Source organism: Chinchilla lanigera, unplaced genomic scaffold (genome assembly GCF_000276665.1).
Source record: "Chinchilla lanigera isolate Chin_1 unplaced genomic scaffold, ChiLan1.0 scaffold00083, whole genome shotgun sequence".
Taxonomy (NCBI): Eukaryota; Metazoa; Chordata; class Mammalia; order Rodentia; family Chinchillidae; genus Chinchilla; species Chinchilla lanigera.
Window position 1 is genome coordinate 5,768,114 of NW_004955484.1, and position 23,481 is coordinate 5,791,594.

At 42.5% G+C, this 23,481-nt stretch overlaps 1 protein-coding gene across 1 annotated transcript; it reads right to left on the bottom strand.

Annotated features, from left to right (window-relative positions):
* Nucleotides 1–4,373: 4,373 nt before the first annotated feature.
* Nucleotides 4,374–22,957, bottom strand: LOC102003877 (chromosome unknown open reading frame, human C16orf47). The gene is given in 5 exon segments (XM_005415398.1): nucleotides 4,374–4,414; nucleotides 4,417–4,577; nucleotides 10,852–10,947; nucleotides 21,541–21,620; nucleotides 22,901–22,957. Coding segments are annotated over 5 exon segments (435 nt in total).
* Nucleotides 22,958–23,481: the final 524 nt, after the last annotated feature.

A 23,481-nucleotide genomic window follows, 5' to 3' on the forward strand; every position in this document is an offset into this window, starting at 1 on the left:
CTGGTCACCCTTGTGGGTCCCCTTCAGCTGCCGGACATATAAGTGACACCAGTCAGGACCTCCAGGCATCAGCTAGACCTTAAGCTGATTGTAGCCATATAAGCAAGTTTGGTGAGCCTAACAGAAGAACTTCTCAGCTGAGCCCAGCCCAACTTGCCACCAGGAAGGTGAGCTAATAACTGGTCACTGTCTTAAGCATCTGTATTTTGGAATGTATTCTTTTCTTTCCTTTAAAATTTTTTTAACATTATTACACAAAAATTTCAGCTTTAGAGAGCTAGTTAAAAAAACTTCATTGTGGGGCTGGGGATTTAGCTCAGTGGCACAGGGCCTGCCCGGCAAGCGCAAAGTTGTGAGTTCAATACCCGGTACAGGAAAAAAAACCAAAAAAACAAACAAACAAAAAAACAAAAACCTTCATTGTTGTATATCTCATTTTTGTATTTCTGTGACAAAATAAAAACTCTGAAGTTACATAGAAAAAAGTCAAAATATTTTTGTCAAGGGCTGATAGTCCACTGAAAATTTATTCACAATTCCACTGTACATATTTTGCATAATTGTGTGCTCAAAAGTCCTATAAAACGTGGAAGACTTATTACCACTGTCGTTTTCAGTCAACTATACTTCCATTCACAATTTATTTTGTCTCATTTACACCTTTAAACCTGGGCACACTGCTGAACATAGACTGTGGAGGTTCTGAATAGCAAGTGCTCCCCCCACCAAAAAAAAAAAAAAAAAAATCAACACATGAAAAACACAAAACACAAACCCTCTATGGAGTACATTCTTAATGTGGCACCGTGGTCTGAATGTTTGGTCCTCTTGGAATTCATATGTCAAAAAGGAATTTCCCCATATGGTGATATTAAGGGAGGGTCTTTGGGAAGTAGTTAGCTCATGAGAGCTTTGCATTCATGGAGGGAGAGTGGGAGGGGCCAATGCAAGGCATCTGGCTCAAGGACTATAATGCATTTGTAAAAGAGGCCTAAAGGAGCTTGTTTACCCAGGCTTCTATCAGAAGGTACTGGGTTCAAAGTACTGGGTTCAATCCCCAGTACTGCCAGAAAAAAAAAGAGCTCAAATTTTGATTATTCTATTTAAAAGCTGCTTCCCTTCAGCTGCATTATCTTCTCTCTCCCTTGATTCCTCGCCTGTGAAATGGGAATAATAATCGCATCTACTATTAGCAAATATGAGAATTAACCAAATCAACATATATAAGGAAATCAGAATAGTAGCTGCACATAGTAAATTTAGAAGCTTCTTCTGCTAAGTGCTATGTGTGAGAAACGGGTCTCACCAGATACCGAATGTGTTGGTGCTTTGATCTTGGGTTTCCCAGTTCCCAAAAGAGCAAATGTCGGTTGCTTTTAGGTACCTACTTTACGATATTTTTGTATCATCCTGGAATGGACTAAGACCCGGGAAAAACCCCCCTACATATATATTCTAAGAAGAGGAGAAATCCGCATAGATAAGAGTCACTTTACAACTTAACAGAGGAGAGATACTGTCGTTGACTGTTTTAGTGTACCCTTTCAGAATTTGGCAGAGTTGGTGTCTTTGAGAGGCTGCTGTCCGGCTCATAGACGGTACCTCCTTGCTGTGTCTTCACATGGCAAATGGACGGAGTTAGCTCTCGCTCTATACGAGCACTGGTACTATTTATGAGGATCTAATCACCTCCCTAAAGTCTTCTTTCTAACACCATCACATGGAGGATGAAGTCTCAACATTCAAACCACAGCACTGAGGGGTCCTGAGTGTGGGCGTTAGAGCCAGGTGGGTGAAGCCCCATCATTTGCTTGGTGTGATCTTGGGCATCTTTGCTAACATGTTTTGCAGTGAGAACTAAATCTGCTAAGGCAGCACAGCTGAATTAGGATGCTGGAGGAGTTTATCTAGAGACTACTGGATTTTCAAAGCTGTGGCTGGGGTTCAGGGAGTCACAGGGAGAGTTCAGTGCCCTGGGGCCAGGTTACTGCCGGATGTGAAGAGGCAGGGAGAGGGCATATGGAGCAGGTGTGGTCGTGATCTTGCATGAAGAAAGAAAGCTGTTTTGCGGTGATGTGGCTGGGAAAGAGCAAAACTCTGACCTAGCTACTTCCTCTTACCTATTTCTTGCCAGTGCTGGTTATCAGCCTAAGCCAACTGGAAACCACTGGACAGGCAGATTAACCTCCTATGGTGAAAAGCAAGGTGGAGAAGGAGGGAGGGTAGATGGGATAATGGAAAGCAGCTAGCTCAAGGGCTGTTGGGCAGAAGAAAGCACTGTGTGGGTGCATAGCACCCAGCAGTTATTTGCTAAACTTATTGTTAGTAGTGGAGGACACCAATGGCTGTAGGTGGAAGAAGAGGAAATGAACATTTTTGCCAGGGCAACTTCAGGATATTCATAGAGAAGGTATGCTTTGAGTGAGGCTTTGAGTGAGACAGAGAGGAAACAGTAAGGGAAACACTATCATGGAATGTACTATGTGCAGGTACCATTCTGATTGCCTTGTACACAATGATTTGGTTAATTCTCATATTTGCCAATAGTAGATGCTATTATTATTCCCATTTCACAGGTGAAGAATCGAGGGAGAGAGAATATAAGCTGAAGGGAAGCAGCTTTTAAATAGAATAATCAAAACTTGAGCTCTTTTTTTCTGGCAATACTGGGGATTGAACCCACGGCTGTCACACTGAGCTACATTTACATGCCTTTTTATTTTTTATTATGAGACAGGGCCTTGTCAAGTCCCTAGATTGCCCAGGCTGGGCTCAAACTTGTGATCCTCCTGCCTCAGCTTCCTGAAGTGCTGGGATTGCAGGAATGTGCCACCATGCCTGTCAGATTTGAGCTAATTTATCTTTTTTTTTTAGGCAGGATCTCCCTAACCAGTTTAGGCTGGCCTTGAGCTCACTTTGTAGCCCAGGTGGGTCTCGAACTTACAAAAATCCTCCTGCCTCAGCCTTCTGAGTGCTGGGATTACAGGCATGTGCCACCATGCCCGGCTTAAGCTAATTTTAAAGGGAGCATGGGGACCTGGCATTTATTTTTTAGGTATAGAGCTGAAACACACATATAGAGGAAGTAGTGAATCATCTAGGTGGGCTGGAGTGTAGGGTTTGTGCTGGAGGACAATAAGAGACAGTCTTGAGAGAGAGAGCTGAGGACAAGATATTTGAAGGCCACAGTGATAGGCTAAGGAATTTGGCCCCAATTCTGGCAGGCAATGGGGAGCTACTGAGGATTTCAGAGAAGACAAAAGCAGTCACAGCAGAGTGCCAGGAAATGAATCTGTGTGCAGGGTGAGACTAACAAAGCAGGGAGCAAGTAGAAGCCAGGCAACCAGCTAGAGGGTACTGCAGGGGTCCAAGCACTGTGCAATAAAGGCTTCAATGAGGATGACAGCAACTGAGATGGAGGCAAGGGGCACTGGAATTGCACTGCTAGGGGAAGCTCATAGGACTTGGGGACTGATCCGGTGGGCTGTCAGGGTGGCTGGACAAAGAAAAACATGACAAGTAATATAAGATCCTGGTGATATGTGAGTAATTGCATCAGATGCACATTCAGCCACACTTAGTGTGTGCATGTTGTAAAATAAAAAGGTGTTCTCCAGGTACAGCACAAATACCATGAAGTTGCGTCACCTCCATACACCAGAATCGGTTGCAAAATAACAACACATTTCACAATCTGCTCCTGGCAGATTCACTTGCGAGTCTGGAACAGGATGGGGCGAATTTAAGGACTGTCCCCTGGGGTGCTGAGAGGACAAGTGTTGAGGATCCTGTGAGCTTAGTTCTGGAAAACCTGGAAGGCTGTTTGGTTGCCCGGCGACAGTGCTGCCTCCACAGCGGCCCGGGGTTTCCCACAATCCTGGATGCATCTCATTAAAAGGAAAGCAGATGGATGGCTGACACATTTTCTGAAGTGGCATTTTCAGTGCTCCAAGTCCTGCTATCTTATTTATAAGTGGCACTTACAAAATACAAGGGAAAAGGAAAAAAAGGTGGGGAGGAAGAAAGATCTCTGGATCTTAAGCACAGGAGGAGTTGATCTTGACGCTCGGACTTCAGCTTGTCTAAGAGATGGGGGTGCCGAGCCTCCTTGAAATCCGCCTGAAATGAATTAGCCTGAAGTAAAAGTAGGTGTTTATCTCAAGTCATTGCCTCAAATAGCTGACTACCTGTTGGAAGAAGGGTCTGATCGATGCAAACCAGAGCAGCCGTGCGTGAGCTGTTACACAGCGGTTAGTATTGATCAGAGCCAAGGGCTGCCGATAGGAATGTGGAGCGAACTGACAGGCAGAGAAGAGGGAAGGAGGAAACAGCTTTCGCTGGTGGCAGCCGTACAGAGGAAAGCCGATAAAAAGTCAATTCCACTTAACTGAATGGCTGCTAACTAAATATTTTGGGGCCAGAGCCTTCCTAGGTAGCAGCTGCAGCAGCTCTGTTCCGGAACTGAGACATCAAGCCAGCATGGGGCATTGACAGGTGAGATCCAGGGCCCTGGCCATGGATGCAGGAAAAGGGGACTTCTGGCTGGAGGGGTGGATGGCTCCTCCATGACCAGAGTACTGCAGTACAACCTCTGACCATGGAGAGCGGCAAAGGGACAAGGACCAGGCTGGAATCCATGTCACAGTCTCTGATTAATTAGTTCTTTCCAAACTCTGGTGCTTTTGTCCCTTAGTAAGTAAGCACTGCTGAAATGATCTGCTACATGGAAAGCTGACTGATGGAGATGCAGTAGATTACATCGTGAATGTCTTCCAGAGGCCCATGTATTAAAGCTTGGTTCACAGCTTGTGACGTCACTGGGAGGTGGAGACTAGTGGAAGGAAGTTAGGTCACTGGGGGCGTGTCCTTGAAGGGCGTATAGGGACCTTGGCCCCTCGTCTCTATTTGCATGTTGGCCACCAGGAGGCAAGCAACTTTCTACTCCATGTTGTCCTGCCCTAATATGCTGCCTGGCCACAGACCCCAAAGCAAGGGAACCAACTGACCATGGGCTAGAACCTCCAAAACAAACCTTTATTTTCATTTGAAGTTTTTTTGTTTTGTTTTGTTTTGCTTTTGTTTTGTTTTTTGGTTTTTTTCCGGTACTGGGAATCAAACTCATGAACTTGCACTTGCCAGGTAGGCGCTGTGCTGCTGAGCTAAATCCCCAGCCCCTTGAAGTTGTTTTATCTCAGGTACTTCTTACAGTTATGGAAATTTGACTAACACAGTGGATCTTATCAAACACAGAGAAGCTGAACAATGCCATGGAAGGATGTTAGGGACTGGCTTTGGGGGTAACCCTAACCCTACCTCTAAACCTCTTTGAAGCTAGTGAGATGCTACATGCTACATGCAACAGTATAAGGCTGTGAGTTCAGCTTCAGCACAACTTGTTTTTCTGAATTTCTATGCATTTGGCAGGACTGTAAGTCACTTTCTTGAATTAAGTATGACTAAGTAATTCCGCTGATCAATGAAATCTAAGAAGTGAAGTGTGTGTGTGGTGCATTAACTAATGGGCACCTTGTAACACCCAGCTGAACTGAATCAGTGTGGCCCTGGGTGTAGAAGGCCCACCTGATTGTTGCAAACAGCATAAAAGTAGAACTGGAGGAGAAGATGGTGTGCTGTTGATTCTCCTGGAGAAGATTGTCACACTGGCTGTCCTGGTATGAACTTGGCTGTTCTCATCATTGGAAGAACTGGGGTCCTCGCTGTCACTGAGGATGGTGGCAGTTCTTTTCAGAGGAGCTCCCATCCTTACCTCAAGTGTTGCTTCCTGGCTCCAGCACAGACCCCTCAGCCTGCTGCCATAGATCCTTCATCTCACTGGTGCAGACTTTCTAGCTTCTTCCACTGATCTTTGGGCTTTCCCAGTGTAGGTCCTTGATACAGACTTGCATGAGACATTGTTATGGGCTCTAGGCCTCCAGCTGTACTCGTGGAGGACATTGCTGTGGGCCCTAGGTCTTCAGCTGGACTTGTGTGGGACATTGCCATGGGATCCAGGCCCTCAGCTGGATTCTTTGAGTCTCTAATGTGTGGACAGATTTCCTGCACTCTTCTGCATTTGACTCTTTGGGTGAATGTTATAAAATAAATCTATAAATTTTGTGTCCTGTATTAAATATTTCTCTTGCAAACCCCGACTACAACAGTATGCCTTCTAGGTAGATGCATTTGTTTGCTGGTGTACAAATGTACTGATCTTGGCTTGCTATTACTACTCAGGTACTTGATACACATTCTTTGAAGTTCTTTGAGATAGTGTGTCACTATGTAGATCAGGTTAGGTTTGAACTCACTATGTAGCCAAGGTTGGCCTTGAACTCATGGTGAGCCTCCTGCCTTAGCCTACTGAGTTCTGGGATCACAGGTGTGTACCACTACTCCTAGTACTTGTGCTATTACAGAGGAGTGCAATCTTCTGGAATATTACACTTATGCAAAGCAGTGAATTTTGTGTGAGTGAGGAATAAACTTCTATGGTGTGACATTACTGCATTTTGGGGCATATTTGTTACCCAGCATAATGGAAAATTTGGACTGGTACGGGGACTGGGTTTTAGAATCTTGTCTTTAGCAGCTATTAGTAGTTGAGTAGTTTATCCCATTGCTTAATCTATCCAAAACTTGGTTTATTTATGAGGTATAATAAGAAACCATGGTAAATTCTTAAATTTTTAAAAACTATGGTAAAACACACATTGTCATGAATCCCCCCTCAGAATAGTCCCCCATGATTCAAATACATATATCCCATGGTTCTTGCCATTTTCTGAAGCAATTCTGAACATCTTCTTTTGTGTCTTTAGTTGCACTGTTGTGGCAGCCACAATACTCTGACTCAATTCAAAAGATTTACCTTTCATGGTCATTTTTGACTCTGGGGAAGACACAGAAGTCACATGGTGCCAGACTCAGTGAATAAGATGGATGAGGACACACTGGAATGTTTTTATTGGACAGAAGTTGCTGTAAATATTTTGAATTAATTGAGGACATTGAGGCAGCTACAAAAAGACACTCACTAAGAGGACTTCCAGAAATGCTGCAGAAAGTTGTGAGAATGCTGCGATAATTGTTTTCGAAGCAAAGGGGAGCACTTTGAGAGGGATTAATGGAAATGTATTTTTTTTTACTGTAATCAATTTTAAATTTTTATTTAAACATTAACCACATTTTTTTTATCACGTCCTGTATATGAAGCACATAAAAACAGCAACAACAATAAAAGTTACCTTGTATTGAAAGCTTATAAGATGCAGGCATGGCAATGGCTCTGCACATATTAACTTGTGTAATTGTCAAAGCAACCCTATAAAGACTTTATTATGCTCATTCTATGAAAGTGGAATTTGAAGCTCAGAGAATTTGAAAGAATTTTCCTCAGTCACACAGCTTATAATGATAGGCAGAAATTAAAACACAGACCAACCTAGTTTAGAGTATTTTTCTCAATCATTTTCCTATACTGTCTCCACCTAGATGCTTCATAAATAACAGTTCTAGTGTAGCGTTGAGAATAAATTCTCTGACTCACACCCAAGCACATTATATGGGAGGAGAGAGATATGGCTAGAATTCCTTTTGACCTTTTACCATGCCATCCCCTGCCACCTCTTACAAGCCTCTGTAGGGTTTGAGCCTATCTGGACTGTTCCTCTCTAATTATTCCCCAAATCCTGGTTATTTCTAACGTCCCAGATCAATTTTCCATTCATTTGTGATACAAACAAGAGAATTCCTTGTTATCGGAAGAGGCTGTCAGAGAAATTGTTTTGAGGAATTTCTCAAGTACAAAATGGGCATAATAACACCCACCTCACTGCCTTGTTATAGTGGATATTTTTCATTTTTTAAAGCAGCACTTGCTAGGATCTAGACACGATGATTTGTGCTTTTTATATAAAGTTGTAGACAGATAATATGGATGAGGAATCTGAGGCTCAGAGAATTTAAACACATTCCCATAGGCCACCCAGCTAGAAAAAAAGGGTGGAAACTAGTTCAAACTATGACTTCAAAGATTTTTTTCTTATATATCCAATTCTGTGCCTCCTAAAAGTAAAATTAAGGTTTTCTTGGAGTCCAATCTGGTACAAAACAGTAGCTGAGTAAATGATAATACTTATTGTGATTCATTCATAAACATGAATTGAGCATCTGCAATGCAGTAGGGAATGCATTCCAAGAATTCCTTAAGGAATTCTTCAGGGACACTTGAAAACAAGTACAGAAGGAAATCATATCTTGTCCATGCTGCTTTTAAAGATATTTGTGGACTGCCTGCAGTGCCAAATCCTTAGAAAGCACCTAGCAGAGGGAATCCTAGACCAAATGCGTTTTCTGTGTGCCAGGAGCCCTTGGAACAGGGGGATCACCGATAATTGCATCCACATTCAATCTTCCCAAGGGCCCTCAGGATAGTGGCATGAGTTGTGCCACATTGGAAGCTGGCATAGAGACCCAAGGCTGAGCTTTTAGCCTCTATGCCATGCTGTGTATTCCTTATGACCTTAGGCATGGGAGGAGGATGTTTTTCTTTGACCATGATTAGAATTCACCTGAACCTGTCTGTAGGTTCCATCTAGCCTTGTAGGGAGGAGAAAGGTGCCCATCGCTCACCACTGGAACCCCGTGAGATCCTTAGGAGAAGGGTGCGGTGCTGGCAAAACACCTGCTTACTTTGTGCCTGGTGCTGTGCTGGGAATCTTCTCACATCTTCCCCACATACTTCCAAAGTGGCTGTCATGGACCCAGATGACAGATGAGAAAATTGAGTCTGGGGGCTTAAGTGACATCTAGGGTTGGTGCATGTTTTCTCTGAGCCCTTCTGAGATCATTTCACAATTCTACTGAATAGGAGCCCTTCTTCAAAGTCCCTTAATGAGGGGGCCCTCGGTGCTCTCTGCTTGTCAAATGCTCTTTATTGAGAAATGCATTCTATTTATTGATATGTCAATGTACTGATGAGAGCACACACGCATGAGCTAGTGGGGCCACATCTCTATGCTCAAGCTTTTCTCAACCAATATTCTGGGTATGGGCTGAGGGCCGTGCTCAGATTATTTTGAGTTTTTGTACTTAATGCTTGGCAACTTTAATAAACTTCATTCCTTTAGGTAGTAGACTTAATATTTTAAGTATGGTTTTAATTACCGTCCTCTTCATGTTTAAGGCAAAACCAGGAGAAGAAGGCAAAACATCTAACGTTTGAGCTCTGCCAGCAGCTCCACTCTTTCTGAGGACAAGGGCCAGGATTCCAGAACCCAGAAGCAAGGGCTGTCCCTCAGCTGTTTCTCAGGCCCCAGTCACGCAGTGCTTAACCCACTTTGAATTTCACCAGGTTCTCTTCTTCCCACACAGCCTGTAAACATTTATCTTTGGACATTCCCAGAAATGTTTCTTATGGAAGGGATTAGCTGTTAGCGCATTTAACTTCTGAAGGTGAGCTCCTCAAACTTAACTCACGTAATTAAAGTGGAAAATTCCTGGTGGAGGGGGAAAAAACCTTCAGGGAAAATACCATGTTTGGGAAGAGAGCTGGACTCCTGCAGTCTCCAGAGACAGCTCTGTGTTCTGGGTACTTAATTATATTCTATCTCGCTCTGCACTCTGCTTCTTTTATCTTTTCAGGCTTAACTCTGCATCGAGATGATAAGCAACATGCGGGCAGGGATTGTGATGTGGGAGTGGACCAAAGGGTTGTTTTATAGTATCATTTTAAAACATTAGTCATTATTTTTTAGTGCAAAGTATGTAAGAAAAAAAAAGTTTTATAGTGCAGATTAAATGTATCATTTTGAATGTTCTTGCTTTGATTTGTTTATGTTCATGATACTGGTATGCTGCTACTGTTCTATTTTTTGTTTGTTTCTCATGTACTACTCTGTTTAAAATTAAAAAAAAAAAAAAAGAGGCTGTATTTTCCCCAGTTAAAAAAAAATCCTCTTGGAGGCAGATTTGAAAATTCAGTTACAGTACTTCCCCTCCATCTGAGGGGATAGGTATGTTCTGAGACCCCTAGTAGATGCCTACAACTTGGGTAGTATAAACTGCATTTACACTGTGTTTCCCTAGACGTACATACTTCTGATAAAGTTTGGCTTTTAAGTCAGGCACAGTGGCTGGGTATGGCGGCACATGAGCACTCCGGGAAGTTGAGGCGGATTGCAAGTTTGAGCCCAGGGTGGGCAACTTCAGCAATTTAGTGAGACTCAATCTCAAAAATTAAAACTTAATAAAAGGACTAGGGATATGGCTCAGCATGAAGGTCTTGGATTCAATCTCCAATACCACCACCACCACCGAAAAAATTAGGCATAATAAGAGATTAAGAATGATAATATAGTCTAATAATAAAGTAGAGCATTCATAACAACATACTATAATAAAAATTATATGAATGTAATCTCTCAAAAGCATAAAGCCAAATATTAATATTTTCAAAACATGGTTGACATCAGATAACTAGAACCATGGGTAGTGGACCTTGGCTCCAGGTGGGGGATCACTGCAATACAGAGAAGTACAAAATGAAAGATCCTGCTATCTTTGCCTAGTGAATAATAATAGTTTTGGTCCCCTACAAAAATTATTACTGCTAACATTTTTTGGTCATTCTCCCCCATTTTAAAAAATATATATGTGATCTAATCTTAGGGCCACTTAGGGTTTACATATTGCTTATGCTCTTTGCCATAATGCTTGATTTTTCACTGTTGTAGATCCAGACAGTGTAAGTATTTTATGCTTCAGCTATTTCTTTCTTTCAGAAAGATTCTTATTTAAAAATGCAAATGGCAGGGAGCAATATTAAATGTTTGTCATCCTTCCTTCTCCAACTGGAGCCTTGTGCCTGAGCTAAAAGTGCCAGTTCTGGAGTTAGACTGTCTAGATTCCAATCCAGGTTCTGCCCCTTGCTGTCTCTAATGAACCTCCCTGCCTCAGTTTCTCCATCTATAAAGTAGGAGTAATAATCGTACTTGCTCCCTATGGCTGTCTTGAGTGAAAGAGTACATGGGAAGTGCCGAGAACAAGGAAGTACCCAGCATCACAGAGTAGGTCTTGAAAAATATTAGCTATTGTATCTGTAATATGCCATTAATACTGAAATAGATATGATTTTGAAAACTGCCCTTTCTGGGTACCTAATAAATGTCAAACATGGTCCGTCCAACTGCTTTATGTACCATGACTCATAATAATCTTCCATACACTTTCAAGAAGTAGGTTCTTGTAAAAATGATCCATTTTACAGAAGCAGAAACTCAAAAGTACAATGTAACTTGCTAAAGATCATGCAAGTAAGTCTCACAGGCCAGCTGGGCTTGGAGGACGTGTGAGTGTGATTCTTCCTGCTGGGCCAGCTAAACCAGCATAGTTGTTGTTGGTTTTTTCTCTTTAAAATAAAAAAAAGTGGAGCACAGAGGCCTCCAGGCCCAGAGATGTAGTCAAAGTGCAGGCTGACTAGGTAACGGGATGGCACACGTGGGTGGGATGCCTGGCAGAGAGGAAGAAGGCTGGCAGAGGATTCAGGAAAAGCATCAAAAGAGCTCTGTCCCTAATGTGACTCTTGCACAAAGCCAGCACAAGATCTGATTTCCTTTGTGGCCTCCCAGTTGCCTGGGGCAGGGAGTTGCTGGAAGCCACAGGATCCATTCCTCAAACCAGGTATTCCAGTTTTACCCTGGATTCCACCACCTTGGCATCTCACATTACTTCGAAAGCAAGAAAGCGAGTTTCCCCTTCTTTAAAATGGGGATCATAAATCCTAGCTCACAGCCTCATGGGGCTATTGCGCAGCTCAATTGGATCAGCCTGGGCATGTTTAAGTGCTTGGTTAACTGGACACCTTGCACAGAGATGCCAGATATTGTTATTGACTTGCTGCGTACCTGTGAGTTACAAGGGGGTGTACTTGATCCCATGAAACAGATTTAGTGACAACCCCAAAGTGTGCCTCTCTGGGAAAGAGTTTATGGTGCCAGGGATCCTAGTATTGTCTGTAATCAATTCAAGAACAGGTGAAGAGCTGGGGAGCTGTGTGGATGAGGGGTGTATCATTATCTAGGTTCATGATAACAGGTTTGAGGAACACACCGTAATCAGCCCTCTCTTCTCTGTACTTCCACTCCTAGCAATTTGGGGAAACTTGGGGGCTAGGTGGTGTCCTCTCTCACGAGTTGGTGTCTGTCCTGCTTTCTGGTCTGGTCTGCTACAGGGCCACATACCATACAGAGACACAAAGCAATCGACAGCATCCTGGCCCTTTCTTATGGATCCAATATTCTGTGTCTCAGTTGTATTTCAGGCCAACTTTTAGTGAAGTGGATCAATGCCTGAAGCACATAATGTAACATGACTCTTCAAGAGTTTGATTAATTGTGTCATAGTCACAGCCTCGGTTCAGGTTCAACCTTTTAAAAATTTTATTATTGTATAAAGTGATCAATCAGGGAGAGAGAAAAGACAAATGTTCTGCGTTGGCCGTATCTCCCTCTCTTCTTTGTCAGCAAATGTTGCTTTTCTGGTCAGCCCAGCTGTACCATTGGGGAGAAGCTAGGGTTCATGAGGACTCATGGTTTGGCAAATATGATACCAACAGAGAGAAAGTTTAGTGCTCCAAGTGGTAGTCAGGCTGCTCTGATGCTGATCAACTTTGGCCAGTGTGGGGTGGAGGGACATTAAAGAGATTTCTAGTCCTGCATCTCACCCACAGAGACTCAGATGCCATTGGTGTGAGCAAAGTCTGGGTCCCTCAGGGTTTTATTATGAAGCCAAGCATTTTTGTGTTGTGTTATGGCTGCCCAAAACTCATATGTTGAAGTCCTAAGCCCCTGTACCTCGGAATGTGGCTATTTTTGGAGATAGGAATTAAAGAGGTAAATTAAAGTAAAATGAGGTCATATGGGCAGGCCTTAATCCAATAGGACTGGTGTCCCTATAAGGAAAGGAAATTCTCACATATGAAAATCATGTGACATTACTGGAAGAAGACAGTCATGTAGAGGCCTTAAAAGAAACCAACCCTACCAATGTGGACACCTTGGACTTCCAGCCTCCAGAACCGTGAGAAAATAAAGTTGGTTATTTAAGCCACTGAGTTTGTGGTGCTTTCTTATGGCAGTGTGAACAAAAGACACACCCAGGATGGGAATCACTGGTCTGGGGCAAAGTAGCCAATGGCAAGACCTTTAACTGTGAGAAGTTTATTTTGGGGGCTCATCTCTCTCAGTTTCTGTGTTCTTTCTCTTCACAATCTTCTCCTGCATCTGTTCCTGCTGGAGTTTGTTTTTAAAGTTTGAGTTGAAGATTTAAGGTTTTAGTCTTTCTAGAAGGACCTGCATTTTAATGTGGGATTTTTGAAGCTAGATTGCTCCTATTGAGAAGGTAGATGAAATGCATTTCTAAATATCATCATTGTAGCAAGAGTCAGTATTTATGTGCCAAACAGTGTTCTAAGTAGTATCTTTGTTCCTGTCTATCTCTCTATTTTCATTTCCTGAATCTTCCCAGCAGCTTTATGAGGTGTGCTTATATGAGGAAACAGGCACAGAAAGGTTGAGTATCATGTCCATAATCTTACAGACAGTGAATATTAGACCTAGGTTCTGAACCTAGCAAGTTTGACTCCAGACACCATGTGTCAGTCAAATGGCCTCAGTGGTACCTGCTAAGGTCAGAATAGCTTTGGGGTAGCTTTATTTTTTAACAGTAGCTATTGGGACCCCTTCTCAGTAATTTTTCTCTTTCAAATCGCTGAGGCAGTGCACTGTGGGGGATCTTACTGTTCCTACATATAGTCATCCCTCGATTAAGTCTCTTACAGAAAATAGTGTAGTATTTGCATATAACCTAGGCAGTCCTCCCATACACCTTAAATCATTTGTAGATTACTTATAGGGGAAAGATTTATGCAATCTGAAGCAAAACCAGAGTAGATGTGTAGATTACTTATAATACCTAATACAATGCAAGTGGTCTACAAATAGTTGCTACACTATATTATTGAGGAAATACTTCTGCATGTGTTTAGTACAGATGCCTTTTTTCCTGAATATTTTTGATCCGTGATTGATTAAATCCACAGGTGAGGAGCCCATGGGTACAGAGAGCCAATTGGGCTGCTCATCAGCATCAGCCATAGTCATGTGACTTGCTCTGGCTGCCAATAAAATAAGAGAGGAAGTGATGTACTCTATTTCTTAGCACTATTTCTGAGTACACTATTTCTGCTTTGAAAACCATTGTGTGTTCTCTTCTCCCTTCCAGGGTGAGAATGTTTTGAAGGCACTGCAGGGTTCCTCCCCTATCCAGGTCTCAGAATACTGTAAAGACAAAGTGGAAGAGAGATACAACTAACTTGCGAATGAAAAATATATCTTTGTTGAAAGCCATTGAGACTTAATGGTTATTTGGTATTACATCATTACTTAGTAAAAACTGACTGATATCCTCTCTGGATATCAATATATTTAATCTGAAATACCAGGAATACTGTAAGGATAACGTCTTTAAATAATCAATAAGCATATCCTAAATAACCCATAAACTACAATATAATTTAATCCAATCAATCTTTCAAAACAGCTTTCTACCTTCTACAAATACTTTTTTTTGTATCTATCTAGCACCATCTCAAAAGGAAAAGAGAACATAAGCATTTGTCTAGCTCAGTATACTCAGAGTTTGCTCACCAGCCCAACACTTAAAAAGAGAACCGGTAAGAAAGTTCTTAAAAAGAGAACAAGTAGGAAAGGCTGGAGCATACTAGAAGTTATTTTAGGTTTTGAGAGGTCAGATAGACTGCAAGAGGAAAAAGAATGTGTTTTTCAATGCAGATTAGAATTAGAAAAAAAAAAAAAAGATTAGAATTAGACCTTCTCAGTGTTATGGCTTGTGTCTTCATTCCCCCCAAAGGTCATGTGGTCATAGGTAGTGCTTTTCAGAGGTGGCTGGATCTAGGATGTGATGCTGGGATCCAGGATGTGATGCTAGGGTTGATTTATGGGCAATCCTAGGATCGAAGCTGCCCTACCCTGGTGTGAGTGCTATCCAAGGGTGGGCAGCCTGGAAAGGATATAAGGGACAGACAGAGGGTCATTGCTTATCGCTTGTTGCTTGCTACTTTGCTGCCTGCAGCCTGCTATGAACTGTTTCTCCTTTGTGATGCTCATCTAGCATAACATCTTGCCTTGGAGCCAGGCAACTATGAATTGAAATCTCTACAAACTGTGAATTTTCAATAACCTTTCTTCCTTAATCTTGAATGTTGGGTATTTTTTCTCCACAAAGAGAAAAGTAACAAAGTGTACTATCTATTCTATGATTTACACCCTGTGAACACTTTTAGTTTCCAGATGCTCACTAGTCTCTCTGAAAGTTTTCACACTCATGGCCTGTGAGTTGACTGTGGCATGTAGGGGACTGTCATTTGGTCTGTTCTAAATGAAACACTATTCTGAGTACAGGTGTTCAGATCAAATTAACTGCCAGTGTTGAAAGTTTGAGATATTTCACATAAAAATATCAGTATTTTAATCTTTTCTTGTGATACTACAAGTCCTGGTTATTTTGGGCTTGGGGATCATCAGCTAAGTTGAGCAGCAGCTGCCCCTTAAGCTGGACATGCTTGCCATAGTCTTACCTATTCTGATTGCTTCATACAAGACCCATCTCACTTATTTATATTCTCTGTTTAATCCATGTAGGCATTTGAGTTTTCCAGCCTGGGATGAACTAACTCCTTTCTTCCCTAATTTCCTTCTTTCCTTTTCTTTTCCTCTTCCACCTCCTCTTCTTCCTTTGTCTCCTGGTTTTCCTCATTCTCATCTCTTTCTCTTTCTCTCCTTATTTATTTCATAGGAAGGAAGGCATTTTTGGGGAGCCCATTCTTTGCCATTCTGGGAACATAAGTCTCAGTCTTGTTCTTAGTATTTGGAGTGACCTTAATTTGCCAGTCTAGTTCTTCAGGTCCCAAAGAGAGAAACTCTAAACGATGACATTTCTGAGAGTGGAGGAACTAGATGCCTTCCTCTGAGAATCCTATCTATATTTGTCCCCTGGATTCTATAAGGCAAATTTGCATACTTGTGTAACTAGAAGTTCGTGGAGCAGCATAAGTCTCCTGCCCACTAGATAATTCTGTTGCTTAACAAACCATAACATCTTTGATTATATGGCGAATCCTAGCTGTAAATGATTTGAAAATGATTTTATTGTTTTCTGTTACAGAAAATCACATGTAGGAAAATTATGAAACTGTTTTGAAAATTCTTTATCCTCCTAAATGTAAAATCACTAGGTAGTCCAGCAGTTGTACATCCTAAAACATCAGAGCTAACGAGACCTATGTATGCATTGCTGACACCACTCTGGAGAGAACCAGCCAAAGCCTGCTGGATACAGTAAGGCAGCAGGTAGGCATTTTCAAGGCAGTAGCTTGCCGTCCCTTTCCTCTACACTACAATCATTATTACACTATTTTCTCATTGACTAAAGCTTCCCCACCAAGACATAGGGATTGGAAACCCAGAAAAAGGGCCATGCAAGTTGCAGTATGGAGTGAGGACATTAAGATATACAGTGTGGTTCCCGAGCTCAGCAATGAATCATCCCCAGGGTTCTCATGCCAGCGTTCACTTCACTGTAACTTTCTCCTGCTTGCCTTCTAAGGAATTAAAAACAGGCATTTTATTTTGTTTCCGTTTTAGTTTATTTGAAGGTTTTATGATGTCTTAGTTGAGTGGCTCTTGGGACTTCCAAATAAACACTCTCCTTTTAAAAATGGCAAGTTGTTTTTATTTATTTCTTTTAGGTGCCCAGTGACCTTCGGGTATATTAGGCAGCCCTAAATTATAATTAAAATAATAACTGAGGTCCTAAAACAATAATAGATGTTGAATTATACAAACGCCAAATTAGGATGTCCAGAACATCTGTTTGAAGGAAACCAGAGTAAGCATGGAATTTAAAAAGTTATCTTTGTGGCAATATGACCAAAGGAAACTTCTAGCAGCAGTCTTGTTATTATTTTTTGGCTTTGTTTTGCCTTCCTATAAGGCTGCTCAAATTTTGTGTTTACTGGATTTGGGGTATATGGAAGTATCCAGTTCTTTAGTTGACCTTTCTATGATTTTTACAGACAGGAAAGATGAATGAAATGTATTTGTCACCTGAGCATATCCTTTTATTTTCATGATTTCTTGATAATCTCTCATGTCCATGGACATAAGCAGTGGCAGCTGACACTGTGTTCCTCTGGATGCAAAATCCTCAGAGTACCCTCAAGTCCCTCTAAGATGTATATCTGCATTCCTCCATCTGTCATCTTAGCTCATCGTCCTCGCCCAACTGTTCTTAAATTAAATGACTACGTCTAATGGGAGATTTTCTCGTGAAAGCTTATGAGAATTTGTCCAAAGACAAATTAAAACATTGCAATGTAATCACCCAATTCAACTCGCTGCTTGGTTGGCCCCAGTGCCTACATTTACCCGAAGGAATTCATCAACCTTTGTGTGCCCCATACTGAGGAAAGCAACCAGGAAGAAAACTCATTCATGAGAAGTCAGAATCCACCTGCTGATGGGCAGCGGGTCAGGGGATGAGGTGTGCCTTCTCCAGCTGCAAAGAGGCTCATGCGGTATGCCAGGGCTTTATAGAGTAGGATAATAAGTGGAGGGGGTGGGGAGGTGAAAGAAAACTAACATCTAGTTCTAGTACATCAATGCAAGGGGGTTAATCTGAGTATATAAACCCCCTCCTGCTCCCACCCATCACTCTCCATAGGTGAATGGATAAGGGTCCCTGTAACTGTCCTAGGTCTCTAGCCTTGTTGGGACACTTCAACTTGACTGGTAATTGCCCTTTTATTCTTTTAATACCTCATTAGTTGAAGGGGACAGTTTCTTTAGCAATTCTAACAGGAATTTATTTGAAGGAGACAACTGAACAGATGTACCTCTTGCCGAGACGTTCACTGGGAATATTATTTGTACTATAACTGCCTACTATTAGGGAGTTAAATAAACGATGGTACATCCAACACTGGAATGCAACACAGTCATTGAGAAAGAACGTGGAAATCTATAATTCACCGGTAGTGCAAGCTCTGGATAACATGTACATTGCTGATATCAAATAAAACACTTCTATAGGTATAAATGAAAGGTATCTGATAGGATGAAGTCCAGGTTCACAGTATTTCCTTCTGGGAGGTAGAATTTTGGGTGATTTTAATTTTCTTTGTGTCTTTATAAACTGTTTACACTCTTCAAGACATTGCACGTGATCTTTACAATCAGAAAAAAAAAAGCACTTAAAGCTAGGTTCATATTTGAAAACAAAAAGAACAGGCTTGGTCAATGCCACTTAAATTGTCATGCTGGTTTCCTAGAGCCTCCCAGCCCCACAAGGTGCCAAGCACTGAATCCTGGAAAGAAGTTTGTTGGGGTCATGGTGGGAATAGGAAATGGGCTGCCCCGGTGATGCTCCAAGCTTTGATTTCCTAGGCAGCGGCAGTGCAATTTGATCATTGTTTCCACTGGTACGCTTTTCCTGGGATCACTGCTCTCAATTCATCCTCATATCATTTTCATAAGGCAGAGACGGGCAGGGAACATGGAACAAAGTTTGCTAATTAGGGCACCTGAGACATTAGAGGCTGTGGAACCCAAGAGAGACACCACACTGCTGAGACCTGTGTGCTGGCCCTGATCTCTCCTCAGGGCTTCTTCCACTCCCCCAGAGTCCTTCATTTGTAGAAGGAAGACAGAAAAGGGTTAAAAAGAGCCCTTTTAATAACTCAAGAAATGAATATAAAACCTTCTGCATTTTGGTGCTTTGGGATATTCAAGAGTTGGGTTCTAATCAATGTCTGTAGAAAGTGCTCACTAAGAGGAAAGTTTTCAAAACGGAAAGGCCAGGAGTGGTCTGGATTCCTCCTGATACTGCTGCTGAGAAGGTGCCCTGGGGAAGTGGGAAGACAGAGAGACAGTCTCAGCTCTGTTGTCAACTTCTGCAAACAAAGGCATGGGCTAGCTTGATGGGCCTCTGTCCTTTCATACATAAAATGCAGAAAGTGCACGGGGAGAGAAACATCAGCTTTCCACGTCCCAACACACCATTTGCAGGATGTAGTGGCAGAACAGATATGAAAGTTTTCATCTCTCTGACTTCTTTCTGACCTTTTCAAGAAGACTTGATTGCTTCAGTTATAACATATTCTTATAACATTCTATTACTTATGTTCTGTGTCTCAATGTTTCTATCTCCCTAGCCAAGCTGTGAAGAACAAAGTTAAAAATGATTCTGGTTCAACACAATGCCATGTGCAGGACCTAACACAGTAGTTTTCGATGTTTCTTCATTGATTGAATGTCTATTGATGGGTCAAAAGTTCAAATTACCCCACCAATGAGATGGCCACTGTGAGACCTCACATAAATGCAAACTGTGTTCTTACTCTACCATACACAATTTATTATCCATCTTAAAGACCCTCGCACTTTCTAAGATTGTTAGAGTATGTGGAATAACAATAATAATCGGTGACATTTGCACAATCATTTTGTGCCAAGCACTATGCTAATTCATTCAAATAAATTTTCTCATTTAATCCTACCAGCCTCTCTTGAAGGCAGATACTGTTATTATTCCATTTTTCTAGATGGTGATGCTGTGGTTCAGGAGGAAGTTAGCCCATGCACAGAGAAAACCGGTCTGAAGCCCACTTCCACGCCTGTGCTCTTGGCCTCTGTCTTGGTGGGAGTCTGGAGCAGATTTGAACCAAAGAGGAGAGTGGTTGAGTGCCTGTTTATTTTTGTTTTTAACTTAAAATTTATACTGAGCTAGCTTCTTGCAAATGCCCTTTCAGCCAGCCGGTGTTCGGCTTGTAACACTGAACAAGGCCACAGCGAGGGCTCAGACAATATCAATTTGTGTCTGGAGCACTGGCTCCCATGCAGTCCTTCCCTTTGTTTCTTAAATGTTCCCATTTAAAAAAAAAACTTCCCTCTTGGTTTCCTCTTAACCAGAGGAGTGACAGAAACTCGATGCTGACCACTTCATTAGCCGATGACCTTGTCCCTCTGGCCTCTGCCTGCTTGTCCTCCTGGGCAGGTTGCCTTACGTCATAAGTCCTTGTTAAAGGTCAGGACCTTTGAGCCACAGCACTGGCCATGTTGTTTTAATATATATCTAGAGAAATCGGGCCTGTCGGATCACATTAGGTCCTATTTATGGACAGTACACCAGGACTCACGGTGGAGATGAACTGTTACCTTTGAAATACAATCTGGCTAGTTCCCAGTGAGTAAAGAGAGGGGATTATATTCTGTCAGTGAGGCCCTTGTAATCTGTCTCTTCCCTCATTGGCAGGGCCACCCTTCCTCCTGTACAGAGACAAATCCTTATAAACAAGGACAAGGAGCAAGGCTGAAAGGTACGGTAGGTTTCTAAAACCAGACGTGTTCGTTGTACACGAGGGGTACTGCGGTGTGTGGTGAGTAAATGCCACAGGAGCTCCTGGTGAATTGACACATTTCTCCTGCTCGTCTTTGGTGTGGGGATAAAATGCTAAAGTTAATGGTGACTGTTGAGTAAGTACTCCATGGCTAGCTCCAGACTAAGCCTAGTATATGCATTAGCCAGTTTGATACTCATAAAAGCCTGTAGGGCAGGTACTATTGGTATTTCCACTTGATGAAGGGAGAAATTGAGGTTGGGAAAGGTCTGCCTCAAAAACTTGGTACGGACTCCAAATTTGCTTGGAACCATTAGGTTACCACGATTGCACCATGATGCTATTTGGAGTGAGGTTTGGGGTGACGTTTAGAGAGAACCACGGTGTAATTCCTCTCCTAGGGAGGGGTCCCAAAGTGCTCCTTTAACCCAGCAGAAGATTTGTTTAAAAACTGAGTCTGGGAACAAGCCAACCTTTTTCTTTTTTTCTTTCTTTCTTCTCCAGGATTGATTTTAAGTTCATTCCCACATCCCGTGGGAGTCTGGTCAGACAGATCCCTTGACGGAGATTAGAAATAGCTCACATAGCCTATTTTTAAGGAAAATGTGATGTCAGAAAATGAGGCAGAAATGGACACCAGAAAGAGAAGAGAATATACAGCAGGAAATGCTCAAGGGTGAGGAGTGGGAACAGCGGTAACACTGGTGAAGACAGAAGAGGATCCGTAGAGCTGCTTTTTGTTTGTTTGTTTTTTAACCTGGATGGCATCTTCCTGTCACATCCACTTGCTTTTTCCCACAGAAAGCTCAGCCACAAAACGTAAAGGCTTAGGTCCCACAGCGAACCCACCTTTCTAACTAGAGAAATATGGCCAACAAGAGCAGAAACATCCGCTGGCACTTCCTGGGCCCCTCAGGCATAATGGGAAGGTGTCTAGTAACACTGCAATTTCCTTCGAACTGTTTGGTGCCCTTGTCTGGCAGGTTAGCAGGTTAGTCTTTTTGGCTGTGTTAACTCACCCGGTGTAACAATTTCTTTCATTGAGAAACAAGAGAGCTGGAACTCACCTCTCCGATTCCAGCAAAGCTGGACACCATCCAATCGCACAAGGGTAGATTTCTGGAGGCTGTAAATTGTATCTCCCAAGCTAAGGAAGAGAAGAAAGGACAAAAACACTGTTAGGGAGATGTTTGGCCAACGTTTGTAGGACAAGTAGTTAATGGTGAGATGATCTGCCCAGTCCCCTTTTACTTTTTCCTTGGGTGAGATTTCTATCTAGGGTGAGAATTTTTTAAAGTCCTTCCCATGTTGGCCGGAATCACCAGCAAGCTGACATAGCCACCTGTACTCACCTGTGTTACTAGTGCTGTAGAAAAGCACATTCCTCAACTGGAAAAGGAGTTTTTAAGGATGCAACTCAGGGCGGCCAGCTCCAAAATGGCATCTGTTATTGATTAGAAATTATACACTGCTCTAAGATGAACTGAAGAAATACTGGTAGAGGAATCAAGAGGAGAATGAAGAAAACAGAAAGTGAAATCCAGGGTGGATTTCAAGTGACTGCAGCCTCCACACGTCTCCCTAGCCACGACATTTCTGCCTGTCCATCCCAGGGAAAGGATTCAAGCAGTGTTAACTACTGAACGCTTGCTTGCTCTCCATCCCCTTTCCCTGGGTAGCTGCGGTGAGTTGGCTGCCGAGATGGAGCCCTGAACCTATCCATCAAGTCTAAGGAAGAGAGAGTTAGAAAGGCAAACATTATCTGGAATCAATATCTTTACAAATCCAAAGGAAACCCCAGCTCCCGAAGGGTTAAGCTAGGGAAGGAAAAGCCATCAGGCTGTTTAGTGAGCTAATGTTTTTATTGATGGGGGGAGGCCTTTAAGGCCCTAACAGGAAAAGTGGGGAAAGTGGCAGATTGTTTGGCTGGAGAGAAAGAAGGGAAAAAACATTAGACTCCATGCTCTTTCCTACTCCCTACACTTAAAACCCTGAAATCCATCTAATGTAGGAGACGTCCCATAACCCTGAATAATACTCAACCCAAGGTGTTTTTCCTCTCTCTTATCCACGCCCCCCTTCCCAAGTGGAATCCACGTCTTCCCCTAACAACTTTGCTATAATGCACATCTCAGGCTAATGCCTGTACTGCAGAGCACATCTTAATTTAACAACTGTGTTATAAAGCACATCTCAAGCTAACATTCCTAGGATAATCCATATTTCAACCTAACTACCCTGGCATAACACTTCAATCTAATTCCCCCACTGTAAAGTACATTGCAATCTAACACCCTCGTATAATGTACATCTCAGTCCATTATTTTGTATTTTGTAAGCCATATTTTGATATGTCTTTTCCATTAAGTTGCAGAACTGTCTAGAGACAATGGCTATCCCTGTGCTGAAAGCTTCCATGTTTCTTACATCGTCCTTTGTGACAGGCTGCTGATGGATATGCTCCTGAACTTTCACCTTTGCCATCATGGCTTCACCTCCAGCTTGTTTCTGTACTTAGAGCCGTAAGCATCTTGTTGGGAGCAAGGGTGACCATAGACTCCTGCACAATCCTGATGGGCCTTCTCTTGTGCTAACCAGCAGGGTGGGCCAGCTCAAAAGATCAGAGTCTACCTCAGCAGAGGGCCGTGGGAGGTCAATGTCAGGGTCAGGGGTCAGGGTGTAGCGGCTGGCTAATAGAGTGTAAGCTAACACTGTTGTCAAATTGCTGGGCTAAAAGACAATGGTTGCCTCCTGCTGATGACCTTACCCTGAGGGAGGGGGCTATTGGCTTTATTGGAAAACTACCAGTCTCCAGAGGTCATGGTAGTGGCTGATCACAGCTAAAGACTGTTTGAATTTTGATGGAGAGCTGGTTCTCTGGTTGGTCCTCAACTGCAAGGCCTGCAGAGCTGCTTATTGATGGCTGAGTTTTTCACATATGATGGATTTGTCTTCTAAGTCACACACAGCTGGATTGCTGCTCAGTTGTAGAGGTGGACTGTGGTGGC